This window comes from Meles meles, chromosome 15, assembly GCF_922984935.1.
Source record: "Meles meles chromosome 15, mMelMel3.1 paternal haplotype, whole genome shotgun sequence".
Taxonomy (NCBI): Eukaryota; Metazoa; Chordata; class Mammalia; order Carnivora; family Mustelidae; genus Meles; species Meles meles.
This window is the reverse complement of record NC_060080.1, coordinates 11,304,201-11,323,407: the sequence shown is the minus strand read 5'-3', so window position 1 is coordinate 11,323,407 and position 19,207 is coordinate 11,304,201. Positions and strand designations below refer to the sequence as shown.

The 19,207-nt window shown below is 39.5% G+C and overlaps 1 protein-coding gene across 1 annotated transcript in view; it reads left to right on the top strand.

Moving 5' to 3' along the window:
* Positions 1-19,207, top strand: part of NBAS (NBAS subunit of NRZ tethering complex) — a 339,756-nt gene that overhangs the window by 47,645 nt on the left and 272,904 nt on the right. The window contains exons 10-11 of the mRNA XM_045979111.1: positions 7,077-7,215; positions 14,648-14,716. Of these exons, the coding sequence (XP_045835067.1) occupies positions 7,077-7,215; positions 14,648-14,716 (208 nt within the window). The remainder of the gene's footprint in view (positions 1-7,076; positions 7,216-14,647; positions 14,717-19,207) is intronic.

The window sequence follows — 19,207 nt, the reverse complement described above, 5'->3', positions numbered from 1 at the left end:
ACTGTTCCAGTATTCAGGGAGAAGGTGATAAGTGCCCAAGGAGGGAACAAGACAGACTATTTTGTAATGTTAAGGACCCCTTGGAACTTTGTCTCTCTTTTTTTTTTATTTTATTTTATTTTTTTTTATTTATTTGACAGAGAGAAATCACAACTAGGCAGAGAGGCAAGCAGAGAGAGAGGAGGAAGCAGGCTCCCCGTGGAGCAGAGAGCCCGATGTGGGGCCCGATCCCAGGACCCTGGGATCATGACCTGAGCCGAAGGCAGAGGCTTTAACCCACTGAGCCACCCAGGCGCCCCGGAACTTTGTCTCTTGATCCCCCTGCTTCCTTTTATAGGCTAGAAGCGTGCACCACGTTCAGTTTTCTCCAATCATGCCGTTTTACAAACTAGACTCTGTTCTTTGACATCGAGTTCCCTTGGCTTAGCATGCTCTTTACCTGATCCCTTTATCTGTCTGGGAAATTGTTTGAAGAGGAAACTTTTTGCTGATGTTAAGCCTGTGAAGCCTTCCTTGGCCTTTTCCTCCATGCGGCTTACTTATCTGTCCTTTGGACTGTCTTTATACGGAACTCCAAGGTCATTGATGGGGTCCTATGCAATAGTGGCTTGTGTTGACTTGTCCTATCCCCTGGAGTGACTGTGCTCGTTTGCATTCCTGTGTGTCAGTATATCTCCAAGGCCATCGGAGGAACGGAAGGTAGGGACAGGAAGCACGCGCTAAGCACCACACTGTGATGATCCTGACCAACTGGGAAAGCTAAATGAGACACCACAAATGGAAGCCAAGAAGAATTATAAACGGTTTATTCAGTTGCTTATTAGCATAGTCCTCATTGCTTAGCACCCAATTTGCATGTGGCAAATATTGGTGGGATGGAGAGTATGTCTTTTTTTTTTTTTTAAGATTTTATTTATTTATTTGACAGACAGATCACAAGCAGGCAGAGAAGCAGGCAGAGAGAGAGAGGGAGGCAGGCTCCCTGCTGAGCAGAGAGCCTGATGCAGGGCTCGATCCCAGGACTCTGGGATCATGACCTGAGCCAAAGACAGAGGCTTTAACCCACTGAGCCACCCAGGCGTCCTAATGTCTTAAGATTACCTTTGTTGCCGAAGTATTAGAATCTAAGACCCAAGATTTTCCTATTTTCCACAAAATTTTGAGGTCAAAGATTATTGGGCAAGTTAATCTCTCTCTCTCTCTGTCTGCCTCCTTCCTTCCCTCTTTTTCTTTCTTTCTTTTTTTTTTTAATATTTTATTTATTTGACGGAGAGAAATCACATCTAGGCAGACAGGCAGGCAGAGAGAGGAGCAAGCAGGCTCCCCGCGGAGCAGAGAGCCTGATGTGGGGCTCGATCCCTGGACCCTGGGATCATGACCTGAGCCGAAGGCAGAGGCTTTAACCCACTGAGCCACCCAGGCGCCCCCCTCTTTTTCAATAAGTATAGTTTTAATTCACACACATCATGTGCTTTAGTCTAGAGAACTTAATTTGTACTCTGGAAAATCTATTTTGGTTTTTTTTTTTTTAAGATTTTATTTATTTATTTGACAGAGATCACAAGTAGGCAGAGAGACAGGTAGAGAGAGAGGAGGAAGCAGGCTCCCTGCTGAGCAGAGAGCCCGATGTGGGGCTCGATCCTAGGACCCTGAGATCATGACCTGAGCCTAAGGCAGAGGCTCTAGCCCACTGAGCCACCCAGGCATTCCGGTTTATGTTTTTATAGAAAAATTTTAAAACAGTTACTTCAAGATGTGATTCTTAAAGTAAGCACCTAAGAGCCCAGTATATTTATTTTGTATATTTAAGGAGGTAATGGTTACCACTGCATGTAAGCATTCTGGATGGAGGAAATTACTGCAACAGAACATTAATGATACAAGCCCGGTGGTGGGTACTAAGGAGGGCATATATTGCATGGAGCACTGGGTGTGGTGCATAAACAATGAATCTTGGAACACTGAAAAAATAAAGTAAAAAAAAGTTATTTTCTACAGTATTGTCTTTTTGAGCACTTACTTTCTGTGAAAATCTAACAGTCCCTTCAGGAGTAAATCACAGAATGCTTAAGCTGTAGCCATTAATATATAAACAACCTCAAAATGTCACAGAGTAAATGATATGCTAATTTTATTTTCAGTATTTGGCTAGACTTGTGGCTTGGTGTTCTGTGTTAGAGCCAATTTACTGAATTTTCTCTCCTGGACTTCATTAACTGGAAAAATTTATGTACATAATTGGGGATACTCTATCTTGATGTTCTTCTTAGGCTAAAGAGAGAGAGTGATATGATGAACACCTAAGTACCTACTGAAAATTAACAAATTTAAGATTTTCTTTTTTACTTAAGGTGTGTGGGTATGTGTACATACACATATGTGAATAAAAGGCAATACTAACAAAACTTCCTACTTTAATTGCTTTGTCTCACTATCCCTTTCTAGAGATCACTACTCATGATTTTGTTGTGTAGCCTTCTCTATCTATCTATCTATCCATCCGTCTGTCTTCTATAGTTATATTGCATGTTTCCCTGAACAACTTACTGAATTTATCCATGCCTTGTAAACATTTAAAATACTTCTGATTTTCCTTTATTTAAATAGTGCTCCATGAAATATTCTGAGATAAATATACCTGTATAGGAGTTTCTCTAGCGTTTCCTTAGAACAGTTTGTGGGATTGTTAGGTGTAGTGTTTGTTTGGTATTGTCATATCATTCTCCAAAATGATTGCTCCAGTTTACAATTTCATCAGTACTTTATAAGAGATACTGTGTCCTTAAACATACTCTGTATTGCTTTACTGATTTTTTTTTTCTTTTTTTTTGGTGAACATAAACTACATGCCCAGCATGGGGCTCAAACTCACAACACCAAGATCAAGAGTCACATGCTTTACCAACCGAGCCAGCCAGATTCCCCTAAATCCTAAATCTCTGCTGTTTTAATCCACATTATTGACTTTTGGATTTCACCTTTCGTGACTTGATTTACTCTTTGTCTGTTTTTCTTTTGGACTGATTGTGGTATGTAAATTGCTTGCTAATACTGTTACTCTTATGTACTTTCCTGGTGTGTGATTTATCTTTGTATGGATAGAAGTTTTAGATTTCAATATGATAAAATTGGACGGAGAATGTCTTAATGACACTAGGTAGGAAAGTATTTGCAGGCCAAGATGCACAAAGCACAGGTCATAAAGGGAAAGATTATGGGTGTGAATGGAGTGGGCTTTTCTTAGACCTGTACACGCCCTTGTAAATTTTAGACTTGTTTAGTTCTGTCTCATCAGTTTCAGTTCCATGAAAGATTCTGTTGGGATTTTATTTGAAATTGCATTCAATTTATAGGTTAAGGAGAATTGACATCTTTAAGGTTTTGAGAGTTTGTCGAAGAGCATGGTAATTTTCTCTCTTTATTCATGGCTTTGTCTTTCACTATCTTGAAATTTTTTTTCTAATACTTTGCTTTACCAGATTATCAGTTTAACATTATCTAGTGCTGTCTTTATCAGTGAATCACCCTCTTCCCCCATTTCTCCCCATCCCCGTGGCCATAAGCTTTCCCCTTATCCCAGCCTCATCTTCTGATACTTACTGCTGAAACCTAGCAAGCGTGGGGACAGGTGGGGGAAGTGGATTTGCTATAGCACCTTTCCCTGCGCTACTTAAGGAGAAAGTCGGAGTTTTAAATTTGGTCACTCAGGAACCGTTTGTTCTGTGTGCTGTGCTGGTTCTTGGACTTCTCTCCCCTCTTTTTGATTGACTGTTTTCATTCAAATGACATCATTTTACCCTCTAGTGAGGACAGTACATGACTAGTGCCATCGTTCTGCTGCTTTTTCCACTTAACTCCTTCATTGGGCATTAATGGAGAAAAGGTTGTTTGGAAGCAGATATTGAATCTCTTTTGTTCTTAATGGAGTTTGTCATGTAGCCAGTTTGATGTGTGCATGGCTATGGTGTTTATCAGAAATCAGAGAGAGGAAGTGTCTTCTAGCGTTAAGACCAAGAGATAAAAAACCTGAAATTTTAGCTAGCTTTGTATCTCCTTCAGTAGTCAGACAACTTAGTTCTATACATATGTATATATGTATGAACATATATAATAAATATATATATGATATTTGTCACATATCATATATATATATTTTGGTTATCAAATAATCCTTTATTGACACATTTTCTTTTGTAGTTCTTAACTAGTGGGACGTTCACTGCTTCACTGCTGATGTCATCTGTGATGTCATGAAGTGGTCGCTCTTGATGTTCTCTGTGATGTCACGAGGATGGTGACCATTAACATTGCAGCCCACAGATTGGGCAGTTTCTAGAATCTCTCTAATGGTTCCAGAGAGTTCTCTGGCTAAGGAATGGTACTGCATCAGTCGGGCAGGGTTGACATTCTCATCAAAATGACACTTCCACGGGGCGCCTGGGTGGCTCAGTGGGTTAAAGCTTTTGCCTTTGACTCAGGTCATGATCTCAGGGTCTGAGGATCGAGCCCTGCATCGGGCTCTCTGCTCAGTAAGGAGCCTGCTTCCTCCTTTCTCTCTCTGCCTGCCTCTCTGCCTACTTGTGATCTCTGTCAAATAAATAAATAAAATCTTAAAAAAAACCCCAAAAGTGGCACTTCCACCCTGCTAACGTTTTCCTACTTCTTTATTTCTCTTGGTAGTTCCTCGAGGGCTTCGATAATCAGGGCAGAGGCAGAAGGTACCATTTCAGTCTGGGCCTGTCTGTTCTGAACGGTCCGTTTCCCTGTCATCCTCAGACCCTCTAACCAACAGTGGCCTTGGTACTGTCATCACCAAACTTTGTTGGAGATAAACCCTGGGGCCAATTTGGGGGGCCAGGGCGTGGTGCTGACTTTGCTACCGGGTGCACCTCAGGTCTATCTTTGATCTCATTGGGCTCAAACTCGGGTGGCAGGGTGGGGGCTGCGTCCGGACTCTGGATGACTGGAGACAGCTGCACCCTTGCTTCTGCCAACGCAAAGGCCAGAAGCTACGGCTCCTTTTTAAATCTGAAAATTAGATAGGTCCCCTCCCTGACATCGTAGTGCAGGTTCAATCATGATGTCCAGTCCCTTGAGAAAAGAATTATATTCTCAATATAAATATATACATTGTACTTTGAGCCGAGGAAAATTAGTTTTCAGGATCTGCTTTATCCTGGCCTTTTGGGGATTTGTTGAATTCTCAAACAGTGTTTTTATTTTTATTATAATTATAGGTTACTAATTTTTAAAGATATGTTTTATGAATCACATATTTCCTGTTTGAAAAAACATTGAGATTAAATTCAGAAATATAGATAGTCAAAATTACCTGTTGCGTTTTTATGTATTCAGAGGACTGTTTTGTGTGTGTGTGTGTGTGTGTGTGTGTGTGTGTGTGTTTTAAGTAATCTCTATGCCCAGTGGCTTGAACTCATGACTCTGAGATCAAGAGTCCCAAGCCTGCACCACCAACTGAGCCCCAACCATGTGTCCAGGGTTGTTGTTGTTATTGTATAAACAAATTGACTTAAAAAAATTTCTTTGTAGAATATTTGAAGTCTGTTCTTACAGACAATTGTATATTGACTCCTTTGTGCCAGTCATTCAGTTTCAGCAAACATTTCGTGGCCAATCTTGTTTCACAGATATCTATGAGATAGAGAGCCACCCCCCACCCACCTGTTCTGGATTACTTCTGAGTAAATCCTTTTGATATGCCAACACTGAAGAGCCGGAAGGAGTGTTGTTTTCTTTCACCTTCCAACTTCTATACAGAACGTGACGTTTTTTTAAGGTTTGGTTTTACTATGAGCATGGTCTAGAAAAAGGGAAAGACTGACTTGTGTGATGGAGTGCATCCTCTTATAAAACTGGAGCATGGTGATAACAGTACTATGTGTGTTTTGCTTTAAAAGGAGCTTGATAGTTGTTTTCTGTCATTTGGAACAGTTGTAGTTCATGTTGGGGGAGCATCAGATGCACAAGACCAGTGAAACCTGTGTCCTGTCTCTTCCCTTACTGTATCGCCTCATTGTCATTGGGAACAAAAATAATCCACTGGTAACTGTAGTGTTTCCTTTATTAGATTAGAACTTTACTTCCCAACTTTTCCTTTTCTTAGGCGGATGATTATAATATCTGTAACATAGTTCCCTGCCAGATTTAGTTAACATGACTTTAAAAATCGTGACTGTTTTTGGTGACTGGTTAAAAGTACTGTGTTGCATTCTAAGAGAGTGGATCTTAAAAGCTTTCATCACAAGGAAAAAAAACGTTTTTAAACTGTATATGGGGTGGATATTAACTAGACTTATGGTGGGGATCATTTCACAATATATACAAATTTTGAATCAGGGTGTCGTACACCTGAACTAATATAATGTTATATATCATCTGCACCTCAGTTAAAAAAAATCATGGGTTTCATTATTATTGTTTTATTATTATTAATCAGTTTGTGTAGTGTCACAGAGCCTTTGAACTTTTAGTATGTCAGACTGTTTGCCCTGTTGGTACCTCCTCTCTAACTGCTAAGGAAGTAGAATAAACAGTAAATAGATCATAATGTATATCTGAACTGTTAAATAGCCTTGTTTCAGTATAGTTAGACACAGAGTTGCTCCCATGCCAGGCACTCCCAGCTGCCTTCGCTAACACCTGTAACTGTATACAACCTGCTGCTGTAACAAATAACATACATACCTGGGTGTGGTGACAGGTCTGTGTGTTAAAGTTCACTGGTGTCGATACAGTTTTTTCAGTGTTCAGTGTTTAACCTCAAAACATTTTTACTCTTTGTAAAATTCCCGTCTGGATTTCAGGTACTTGAATGCTTAAGCCTTCCTCTGTATAAGCGAAGGTGAAAATTCTAATTGAAAAACCATTTGCTTTTTTTTTTTTTCTTCTAAAATATTGAACTTCTATATATATAGTATATAGTAATTTTAGGATATAGTACTTTTGCTCTAGTTTTCTTTGGGAAGGTGAATATTTCCGCTCTCCTTGTTTTGATGTCCCCTTATTCAGACCACAATTTATCAGTTCTTCTTATTTATTTTATTTTTTTTTTTTAGACTTCTGTTGGTTGGTGGATGCGAAACTGCTGAAGTGGGCATATCCAAAGCTTCTAGCTATGGCCTGTCTGCCTGGAGAGTTCTTTCGGGATCGCCGTATTATAAGCAGGTTACCAATGGTGGAGACAGGGTCACTGCAGTAAGTATTGGGTGTTTCACTCTGCGACTAGGCCTCAGGCAGAAACAGGACGAAGTACTTTGTCTTAAGTGAGGAAAGTAACTTCACGTGAAATTTTAGTACTACTTTCTAGTATCAGAGTTATTTAAAGTGTTTTTGGTTTCACTTGTTCTCATTTTTATTAATAGCATTGGCAGATATTAGAAAAAGAACCTAACAAGAATGCTGTTACTTGCATTGGCTTATTTAGACATTAATGTTTATTTAGCATTTTTTATGGGCTGACAACTGTCTTGACTCCTGCAGTGTGTATTAGCTCCCTTAACTCTCATGACTTCTTGGGGTAGGTATTGTTACTAGCCTGTCTATTGATGAGGGAAGTAGAGTGTAGTTTAGTAACTTCCCTGGGTCACTGAGCTAGTAAGTGGCAGAGTCAGAGTACAAACTCCGGCACAAGTTCCCCTGTCCGGGTTCTTTACCGCCATGGCGCACTTGCTTAATACTTCAGTCTGCGTTCATCTGGGTGACACCCAGCCTTTCATCCCTTTGTTCTGTAGCAGAGCACTCTGGTATGCTGTAATAGTCAGTACAGGCTAGGTTCTGCTGTGATAATCAAACCGTCCCATGAACAGATGAAAACTCCTGGCATTTCTGTGGGTTACCATATAACCATTCATTCCTTATTTGTGGCAAAGTCTGCCCTTGGTGCCATGACTCCCCTGGACAGTTTGTTCCAAGTGATGACTAGAGAATCCACGTAGGCTGGCGACCTCTTGAGGTTCAAGTATTTCAGTTTATAGGAGGGGAAAGAGAGGGTTTAAAGGTGGAGCTTTTCAAACTAGAACTAACATTACCTGTGCTTACAGTTCATGTGTTCTAACTATTCACGTGGTCCTTTCTACCTTCAAGGGCCCTGGGAAGTAGTACTTCTGTGTGTCCAGAAAGGCAAGATAAAATACTGTTTCCCTATGCAAACTGCTGGAAGTCAAGCACTCAATCACGATTAGGCATCCTGTGCTTAGCACATTGCCTTACGTGTAGTGGACACTCAGATACTTCTCAAATGAGGGAAGAAACCAAGAACTTAAGGAAAACATGACATAAGCGAATGTGTCATGTTGTTTTTTCCTGCATTGAATGTACTTGTCCTATTATTTTTGTTTAAAATGCACTGATTTTAAATTAATCCTCTAAAAGCACAAATGTTTAAAAGTTTGCTATAAAAAAGGAAATAATGAAGAAGTACTTTTTTTTTTTTTAAAGATTTTATTTATTTATTTGACAGACATCACAAGTAGGCAGAGAGGTAGGCAGAGAGAGAGAGAGAGGAGGAAGCAGGCTCCCTGCTGAGCAGAGAGCCTGATGCGGGGCTCGATCTCAGGACCCTGGGATCATGACCTGAGCCGAAGGCAGAGGCTTTAACCCACTGAGCCACCCAGGCACCCCCGAAGAAGTACTTTTTAAAGATTTTATTTATTTATTTGAGAGAGAGAGAGAGAGCATGAGAGGAGAGGGGTCAGCAGGAGAAGCAGACTCGGCTGAGCAGGGAGCCTGATGCGGCACTCGATGCGGGACTTGATCCCGGGACTCCAGGATCATGACCTGAGCCGAAGGCAGTCGCTTAACTAACTGAGCCACCCAAGCACCCCTGAAGAAGTACTTTTAAAAAGAAATCTTAAGCAATGATTGAAAGCTTCATTCATTTTTTTTTCTTTAGCTTTTGACATATTTTGAAGTACGTGATTATAAATGTAACGCAACAAAGTAGTTTTTTTTTTTTTTTTTTAATTCGCTCACCTTACTGGTTTCTATACCACTAGATCTTATAACAGTTTGTATTTCTGCATGAATTTATAATCGAGGACTGTGCTTTGTGCTTTTCCTTCAATGCTTTACCACTCTACCATTCTAGATCCTGCCTCTTCTCCTGCAGGGTGCAGGGAGGAGTCCAGATTGAGTGTTAGTAGCCACACTTCACAGAAAAGGAGCCTAAGACCCCAGAACTAAAAATAGGGGAACACAGATGGAACAGATCTTCTAGTTGCTGTTGAGTACCTTTCCCCACTCCCCATGTGAAATTATATACAGATCAGTGGTCCTGTCAGATTTATCTCTGATGATTATCCCATAATTCATAAAGAGGTAGGAGTTGTTTATACATATTAAATATACTATTTCGCTTTTGCAGGGTTAGTCCTGTTTCTCTCTCTGCTTTAACCCATACCCAGCTTGTAGTTTTTTCTGTGATATCCACCAGGGCAGATCTTGGAGTTTGAAACCGTTTTGGCTCTTGAATCAAAGTGTGATATCTGCAACTTTTTTTTAAATGGTTTAGTCAAAAATGTAATTTTTAAGTTTTATTTAAGTAATCTCTACACCCAACACACAGGGATCGAATGCATAACCCCAAAATGAAGAGTTGCACGCTCTGTGACTGAGCCAGCCAGGCACCCCAGTCAGACCCATAATTTAAAAGATGTGTGTACGCACACAGAGATAAAGCAAGTGTGGCAACGCATTCATAACTGGTGAGCCCAAGCGGAAGGCAAAACTGGTGTTTTGTTGTGCATTTGCTTCAGCCTCTCCATAGCTATAAAATTTGTCAAAATTAAAGGTTGAGGGGAAAAAAAGAAAGAAAAAAGTAGGTAAGTGTGGAGAATACAAGGAGAGCTGAAGTAGGCAAATGGTGAAAGTCTGTTTCAGTACAGGATAATGGGGCGTTTTTGTGACAGAATGACCTCGGAAAGGAAGAGTCCCGGAGTATGGTCGCATACCGGAAAACCTTCCTTCACCTTGGCTTGATTCTCTTGTGTTTTCACTGTGCTTCTTACTGAAGTATTAGAATCTGCTTTGCTATGGTCTTTCCCTCTTCAGCTGAAGCTCCGGGATTGCAGTCTCTTAGAAGAAAATTGCCTGTGCGGTGACAGAATAAGTGGGGAAAAGCATTAAATTGCAAACTGAATGCTCAGCTGTATGATTAATTTCTTCAAATGCCGCAAGTGTATTTTAATTACGTTAGTGGCTATTAAATGTGTCCTGCCGCTAAACTTACAGTCATTCTGCATAGCCTGCCCCTGCCTTGAAGTAATTTGAATTATAGGATTAGTTCCTTTTGTCCAGTGGCAGATACTGCCCTCATCAAACTCATTTGTTTAAGGTTGCTATTGTGTTGGGTGGATATTGATGAAAAAAATGCTGCTGACATAGACATTCTAGTCTCTCACAAGGCTGCTAGGTTGTAAAAAGGGACTTTGTAAGATTCAATATGTGCACTGACTAAAGTTTCCAAATTAATGTGAGATAGTTTTATTTATTCATTTGTTCAACATTGAATCACTGCCCTGGTAATAGGTAGCATCCCTCAAGGGGTTTTACTGTACCGGAGGATGTAGCCATACCCACAAATAGGGCCAGTACATTGTAATAGTTGCCTGCTCTGCTTCAGTAACTGGGAGAGAGGAGAGAACCCAGACTTGGGAGTCAGAAGTCTGGGATTGGAATTCTAGTTCATCACTTACACGTGTGTAGTAAGGCTTTTGACACAAACAGGCTAATATATGTGAAGGCCCTTGTTAAGCCATAAAATGATCTATAGTGTTCATTATTATTATCTGTTTGTATTTTTAAGACCAGAATTTTAGAAAATATATAAAAATGAACAGAACTGATTTTTATGTTACTGCCGTTGCTGCTTTTTGGGTGAAGGATGTTTTTGTGGAAAGAATACAGGCCTTTTGGAATTCTGTTTCCCTGAGAAATCCCATTTCCCTCAGAAAATAGAAATATTTTCACAGGCTCCCACCCTCTTCCTGCATCTCTGTCTGTACACGGTACCTTTTCTCTCATTTTTACAGACAAACTGTCCTTGTACCAACTAAGGCCAACCCATCTGTTTGTCCTCCAGATCTCACACTCTTGCTTATTGATATTTTTCCTGCATCATGAATTTTGCTGTCGATTGGATTTATTAGCATACAACATGCTTTTATTTTTCCATCATAAAAACCATTTGTTTCATTTGGTTTTGGGGGATTTAGACCCCGCTAAATCCTGTTACCACCCCCATTTATTTCCCTTTCTTCAACATGTTCAAGAGCTGCCTGTATTTGTTTATACTTCCTCTTTCTTTTTTCTCTTGAATTTGAATTCACTTATGTGGGAATTTACCTCCATCATTTCACAGAAACTATCTTGGTGATGTTATCAGTGCCCTCCAGTATTTTACGTTTATCAGTTTTATTGGCCTCCTTCTTTTGTCTTTCTCTTTCTCTCTCCCTCCTTCTCTCCCTCATTCTCTCCCTTCCTCTCCTTTCCTCTCCCTCTCCTTCCCTCCCTCCTCTCCTTCCTTCCTTTTAAAAAAGATTTTTATTTATATATTTGAGAGAGAGCTCGAGAAAACATGACTTAGGGAGAGAGAGAAGCAAGACTCTCTGCTGAGCAGGGAGCCCAATGCGGGACTCCGTCCCAGGACCCTGGGATCATGAGCTGAGCCAAAGGCAGATGCTTAACCAGCTCAGCCACCTAGAGACTCCTGTTGGTATGCTTTAATCCTTGCTAATTCCTTTTACAAAAATCAGTTTATTTTCCTTTTTCCCTTTCTGTTCTCTTGCTTTTTTAAATTGTGTTATTGCTACGTTGACAAAACTTGTAATTTTTGCACATTCGTTTCTACCCTCATCCTCACCTTTCTTTAGTCTTCGATGTCCATGTCTTTTTCAGAATGCCGTTACTTCTTTTGTTGCAATGTTCCCAGTCATCTCTTGGTTGGATGAAACTATTTTCTAGTAGATGTGGTTTGTTTTTTAAGATTTTATTTTTAAATAATCTCTGCACCCAACCTGGGGGTTGAACTCACTACCCCGAGATCAGGAGCTGCATGCTCTATTGGCTGAGCCAGTCAGGTGCTTCTCTTTTAGTAGACGTTCTAAGAAGGTCTCATAGGTAAAGGGTTCCTTAAGTTCTTGGATGTTCAAAATTGTTTTCTAATAGCCTGAATATTTGAAGGAAAACATGTCTGGATATAAAATCCTTAGCTTACCATTTCTTTCATTGAACTTAAAAATAGCCACTACTCTATTATTGCTTTACTTTGTTTGTGGAATTTGAAAATTCTCACTTACATTAAATTATTTTCCCTACAAAGGGAAACATAGAAATAACATACAAATGTTATTTGACCATTTTGCTTAGATTGCCTTGAGGATTTTCGTTTTCTCTGTGTGAAATTTAATAGCTTTCCTGGGATATTTCTTGGAGTTGATTTTTTTTGGGAGGGGGGCTGATTTTCTCAGGTACCCCTGCTGGCTCTTTCAGTGTATAAATTCGTATCCTTTTCTATTTCTGGTGAGCTTTCTTAGATGATAAGTTTGACAATGTTTTTAGAAAGATGTTATATCCCTTGGCTACTTTCCCTTGTCTGTCCTTCCCAGGCCCTGCAGTATTTTTACAGTCTGCTTTTGCTCACCTCCAGGCCTTGTGGTAGGTGTCATGGGGACATGGGAGTTGGTAGGAGCAGTAGAGATGACATCTGGGACTTGGTGATTTTTGTTTTTTGACTTAAAATTATTTTGAAGTTTGGGTTATCTTCAGTCTTCAAGTTAAGTTGAGGGTACTTTTTTTTAAGTTTTATTCCCCTCCCCCCCATTTATTTGAGAAAGAGAGCACATGAGTAATTGGAGAGATAGAGAGGGAGAAGCGGGCTCCCTGATTTGGGGCTTGATCCTAGGACCCTGGAATTACAACCTGAGCCGAAGGCAGATATCCAACTGACTGAGCCTCCCAGGCACCCCTGAGGCCATGGTTTTCTTGTAGATCAACAAGTCTTTCTTCCCCTCCCTCCCTTCCTTTGATCCATCAATCCATTCATCCATCCAAGTAATCTCTGCACCCAACATGGGGCTTGAACTCATGACCCTGGGACCAAGAGTTGCACACTCTACTGACTGAGTCAGCCAGGCACTTCATATTTTCTCTTCTTACTCTTTTTTGTTGGAGGAAATATTGGAAGATACGGAGCTAGGCCATCACTAATGGCATTAGCTACTTCGAAGTTCTGGTAGGAAAATTTTTAACCTCAACAAAACGGTACTCTTTTTTTGCCCTTTTCTCTTAAGGGAAAATTCATATAAAATAAAATCAACACTTAACCATCTTAAAGGATACAATTCACTTGCATTGAGTACGTTGACAGTGTTGTGCAACCATCACCAGGATATTTTCATCACCCCAAAAGGAAACCTTATACCTATTAAGGTATAATTAAGGTATAAAATCTCTGTTGTTTTTCCCTCCAGCTCTCGGCAGCCACTAGTCTCTTTTTGTGGATTTACCTGTTCTGTTTCTTATAAATGGAATCATGAAATATGTGACCTTTTGTTCCTGGTTTCTTTCATTTAGTGTAATCTTTTGGAGGTTCATCTAACTTGGAACATGCATCAGTGCTTCATCTCCTTTCGATGACTGCACAGTATTCCGTTGTGGGGATATACTCCATTTTGTTCATTCCTTCTTTAATGGTCATTTGAGTTGTTTCCACTTAATAGTATTGCTGTGAACATTTGTTTGGTAGAGTGTTTTTGTTTAAATACCCGTTTCTCATTCCTTTGGGTATATACTTAGGATGAAATGACTGGGTCAAATGGTAATTTCATGTTTAAGTTTTTGAGGAACAATCAAACTTTTCCCCAGCAGCCGTACTGTTTTATGTTCCCTCAGTAGTGTACTAAATTCTCTGCAGCTCCAACAAAACTTGTTTTCCGTTTCTTAAATTATTGCCTTCTCCCCCTCTTGCTTTTATAAGTATATCTCTTAAATCTAAAGATAACTAGTCTTGTGTTATATTATTTCAAATACTGGTTTCTAAGTGTTGATTTTTTGGGGGGGTATTTTTCAAGCATAGAATCAATTCCTTAATGAATGAAATTTCTACTAGAAATTTTGACTTTTCCATAATGATAATGGGATAAAAATGATAACCTGGGGAGTCTCATTTGAGAAGAGCTTGAGTGGCTTCTAATTTGCATAGATTGTAGTAGACTTGTTATGTGTGCGTTTAAAAAAACAAAACATTTGAGTATGGGTGTATGTTGACAGATTTACCATTTGGATTTCTTTCTTCCCAAATAAAAATAGAGTCTCACCAAGATCTTGAACACGTACTGATGATTTTCTCAGCTATTTCTTTTTTTATTTTTAGATTTTATTTATTTATTTGTCGGAGGCGGGGGGTAGAGGGAGAGGGGGAAGCAGACTGCTCAGGATCCCAGGACCCTGGGATCATGACCTGAACTGAAGGCAGAGGCTTAACCGACTGAGCCATCCAGGCACCCCTATTTTCTCAACTATTTCTTAAAATACTAGGTTTGCTATAGTTTACATTTCATGATAAAGGAATTTTTACAGTAAGAAAACATTCCATTAATTCTTCTTTGTCTGATGTGCATTTATTTTGTAGGTACCAAAGACATTGGGATTATTAAGGATGTTAAGTGTCAAGTTTTATAGTCGCCCAGGACAAGAACAGGTAACTCATAAACTTAACCTGTGCTTCTCAGATATTTTCACCCAGAGTACCTTTAAAGGACAATTGAATGGACCTTGAATATACTTCATCTGGATGTGCTCTTAATTGCACACTATGTGGGCATATACATAAGTAAAAATTCATGGAACCGTTTGCTGGAATTTCTGGGTTTTACTATATATCATTATCTCAATAAGAAAAAAAAAAAAAAAGAATGAACCTAGTCCTTTTAAATCTGGGTCTGTAAGCCAAAGAAATCTCCTGGAATCATTACATTATCAGAAGTTTTTTGTTTTACAAATACTTGTGAATTTTGTATCCTTGTCCACAACATATCCTTTTCAGTGTGTTTTATTAATTTAAAAAAAAAATCTGAGATTATTGAAGCTCCCAGAAGAAACAAGCCCTGTTGATTCTGGGCTTCAGGTACCATTGTTATATTGTTTCTTCCTCAGTAAGAGATGCGGGGCTCTGGGGGAAGGATGTTTGTCAGTTTCATCCTGATGTGAGTGAGACGCTCAGGAGTGGCCTCTGCGGGATGGTTCTGTTCACTCCGTATCTGGCTCTTGCAAGAGTCTTGGCCCATATGGAGGCATCAGATCATTCCCTTCCTGTTTTGGGGAGAACCGGACAACCTCATTTTTCTGTTTCTTCAATTTTTTTACTAACGCAAAGGAAATCATAAGAAAATACAGAAATCACAAGAAATAGGATGAGCATTCTGTTGCTCTGTTTGTATTTAATATATTTAAAATTTTGAGTTCTAATTATTTCTCTGCTCTTGACTTCAGCTAAATCCTGTATTCTGGATCGGTTTGGCGTGTGCTGTCTGTAGAAGCAAGCAGTACCACTACTGTTTATGTCTGGAAAGTCACTTTCTTGTTGAGTGCCGTATGTTTGTACTATTCTGTCAGTTCGTGGGGTTTGTTTTCATTTTGTAGATGAAGAAACATATGGAAGATCAAGTGACTTGGCCTCTACCTTGTACTTGGTTCTTTCTAATTTACTATGTTGCCTCTGTTGGTCTGTTACCATTTTAGTGCACAAGAGTGTTACTTTGCTTTTTCTCCCTGCATCCTTTCCCGTTCTCCTTAATACTATTTAAATTACTATATTTTTTCCCCCGTATTTTCAGTTTAACTTCTAGTTAGTTAACATGCAGTGCAATGTTGGTTTCAGGAGTAGAATCTACTCCTAAGTTACTATCTTTAACAAATTTGAAGGGGCTCACTGTGTTTTTGTTTTGTTTTAATTTTATTTTGTTGACTATAATAAAACAATAACATGTCATTTCAGTGTTTATTCATTTTTTTTTTCAATCAGCAAACACTTCCTTTGAGCCTGGGCATAATGTTAGAGCTGAGAGTAAATAGGCGAATAAAAGGCATTGTATTTCCTCAAAGATCCCTCCGTGTAGTGGGGGAGACAGTTAGAGAAGCGGTGAAACAGCACAATATCACAGGTTTTCTGACCCCTTCTGTCGTATCATATGCAGTACCACTGAGGTGCGGAAGAGGGAGGGGATACTTGATTGGGAAGTAAGAGTTCCTCATGCAGAGGGAGGAACTCCGGGGTATTTCCAGGCTGGCAGTATCACGTGCCAAGTTCTGGAAGGGTCAGAGAGCAGCGCTGGGACTCTGGTTGGCTGGGCTGCGGGACCCACAGACGCTCGCTGTTTGTATTTGGTGTTTCTTTCACTTGGACGAGTGTAGCTCTAGTATGTTTAGAACAGGAATTATTTGGGAATTGCTATTCATGCTTCTCCTTTGTATTATATCCTGTGTAATTGTTACTGTGTTTATTAGTTGATTTGGGATATTAATAAGCAAATGTAACTGTTCAACCAGTATAGAAAGACCATTTAAAAAGAAAAAAAACCTTCTTTTCACTTGGGAACTTCAGTTGTACGTTGCCTTGACCCTAGAGTTCTCTTGTGTGGAACATGGCTCTTTCTCCTTAATCAGAGTACCCTCTGTGATTGAGCACAAAGGAGACGCAACCAACTCATTTCCTTATATTTTGATCTGTCTTAATGGCACATTGTACCAGGATCCTTAAAAAGATGTTATGAAATAGTATTCTTAAATCAATGCCTTTAGTTAATATCTGAATGTTACATGCTACCTTATTTGTACCTGATGGTTCCTAGCCTGGAAATAATAATGGGGGATAGATTTTTTTTTTTTTTTTTTTTTGTGCTGTAATTGTAGAGCTGAAAGGCCTCATATGGTGCATCTAATAATTTCCTATTATTGTGAAAGCTTTCTAGCTTATATGTACTTTCACATGATCTCACAGGAAGCTTGCATTATTGGCATTATGATGCCTGTTTTATTTTAATTCAAATATAGTTAACAGTGTTGTGTTATTTCAGGTGTACAGTGTAATGACTCAGCAGTGTTATCCATTACTCTGTGCTCTGTGCTCATCACCAGTGGACACAGTAATCCTCTTCACCAGTCTCACACATTTCCTGCCTCCCCACCTCCCCTCTGGCAACCACCAGTTTGCTCTGTATTTAAGTCTTTTCTTTTTGTCTCTTTTTTCTTTGTTTTATTTTTTAAATCTCATAAAGTGAAATCATAGAGTATTTTGCCTTTCTCTGACTTATTTCACTCAGCATTATATCCTCTAGATGCATCCATGTTGTTGCAAATGGCAAGATTTCATTCTTTTTGTGGCTGAGCAATATTCCAACGTTTATAATATACCGCATCTTCTTTATCCATTTATGTATGGATGGACACTTGGGTTGGGTCCCTAGCTTGGCTATTTTAAATAATGCTGCAGTAGACATAGGGGTGGATATCTCTTTGAATTAGTATTTTCATTTTCTTTGGGTAAATACCCAGTGGTGGAATTACTGGGTCACATGGTAATTCTATTTTTAATTTTTTGAGGAACTTCTGTACTTGGGTTTGTTTCTGGGCTCTGTATTCTCCTCCATTGATCTATGTGGTTTTGTGTGTGTGTGTGTGTGTGTGCGTGCGCGCACACGCGTGTGCGTGTGCGTGTCGGTACCATACTATTTTGATTCCTATAGCTTTGTGTTATATCTTGAACTCTGGGATTGTGATACATCCAGTTTTTTCCTTTTTCAGGTTACTTTAATTATTTGGGGTCTTTTGTGGTTCCATATAAATTGTAGGATTATTTGTTCTAGTTCTGTGAAAAATGCTATTAGTTTTTTGATAGGGATTACATTAAATCTGTAGATTGCTTTGGGTTGGGTAGTGTGGACATTTTAATAATACTGGTTTTCCCAACCCATGAGCATGGGGTATCTTTTCATCTGTTTGTGTCATTGCCTATTTTTTTCACCAGTGTTTTATAGTTTTCAGGGTACAGGTCTTTTACCTCCTTGGTTAAGTTTATTCCTAGGTGTTTTTTTATTGTTGTTGTTTTGGTGCAGTTGTAAATTAGATTGTTTTCTTTTTCTTTTTTAAGATTTTATTTATTCATTTGAGAGAGAGCACAGGCAGAAGGAGAGGCAGAGGCAGAGGGAGAGGGAGAAGCAGACTCCCCAATGAGCTGGGAACCCAACATGGGAATTGACCCTAGGATCATGACCTGAGCCCGAAGGCAGAAACTTAACCATCTGAGCCACCCAGATGCCTCAGGATTGCTTTCTTAACTTCTCTTTCTGCTACTTCATTATTAGTGTATAGAAATGCAACAGATTTCTGTATATTTTGTATCCTGTGACTTTACTGAATTCATTGATCAGTTCTGGTAGTTTTTGTGGAGTCTTTTGAATTTTCTATATATAATATCATGTCGTGCAAATAGTAAAAATTTTTTACTTCTTCCTTACCAATTTAGATGCCTTTTATTTCTTATCTGATTGCTGTGGCTAGGACTTTCGGTACTGTGTTGGATATAAGTGGCGAGGTAGACATCCTGGTCTTGTTCCTGGTCTTAGAGGAAAAGGTTTTCATCTTTGGCTATGATGTTAGTTGTGGGCTTTTTGTAGATGGCCTTCATATGTTTCCAAATAACCAGATGCTGGTTGTCTGGCATATAATATTATCTTTTAAAGAATGTATTAATAAAAGCTATATATGTTCTTCTATAAAGAATATTGGCTTGGAAAATTTTTTTCCCAAGGACTTTCTCTTTCCTATGGACTTTTGCAGTGTTCCCCCCGCCTCTGCTGCTCCCAGATTTGTTAGCCATGGTTTTGAGAATGATTGATTGATTGATTTGGGGGGGGGGAGTCAGACTTATAAACCACAGTGGGCAAGAATATCTGCTGAGGGGCACCCGATGGCTCAGTGGGTTAAAGCCTCTGCCTTCGGCTCCAGTCAAGGTCCCAGGGTCCTGGGATCAAGCCCACATCGAGCTCTCTACTCGGCAGAGAGCCTGCTTCCTCCTCTCTCTCTGCCTGCCTCTCTGCCTACTTGTGATCTCTGTCTGTCAAATAAATAAATAAAATCTTTATAAGAATATCTGCTGAACTTCTTGAGGGCAGAGGTTTATGTTTTGCTGGTT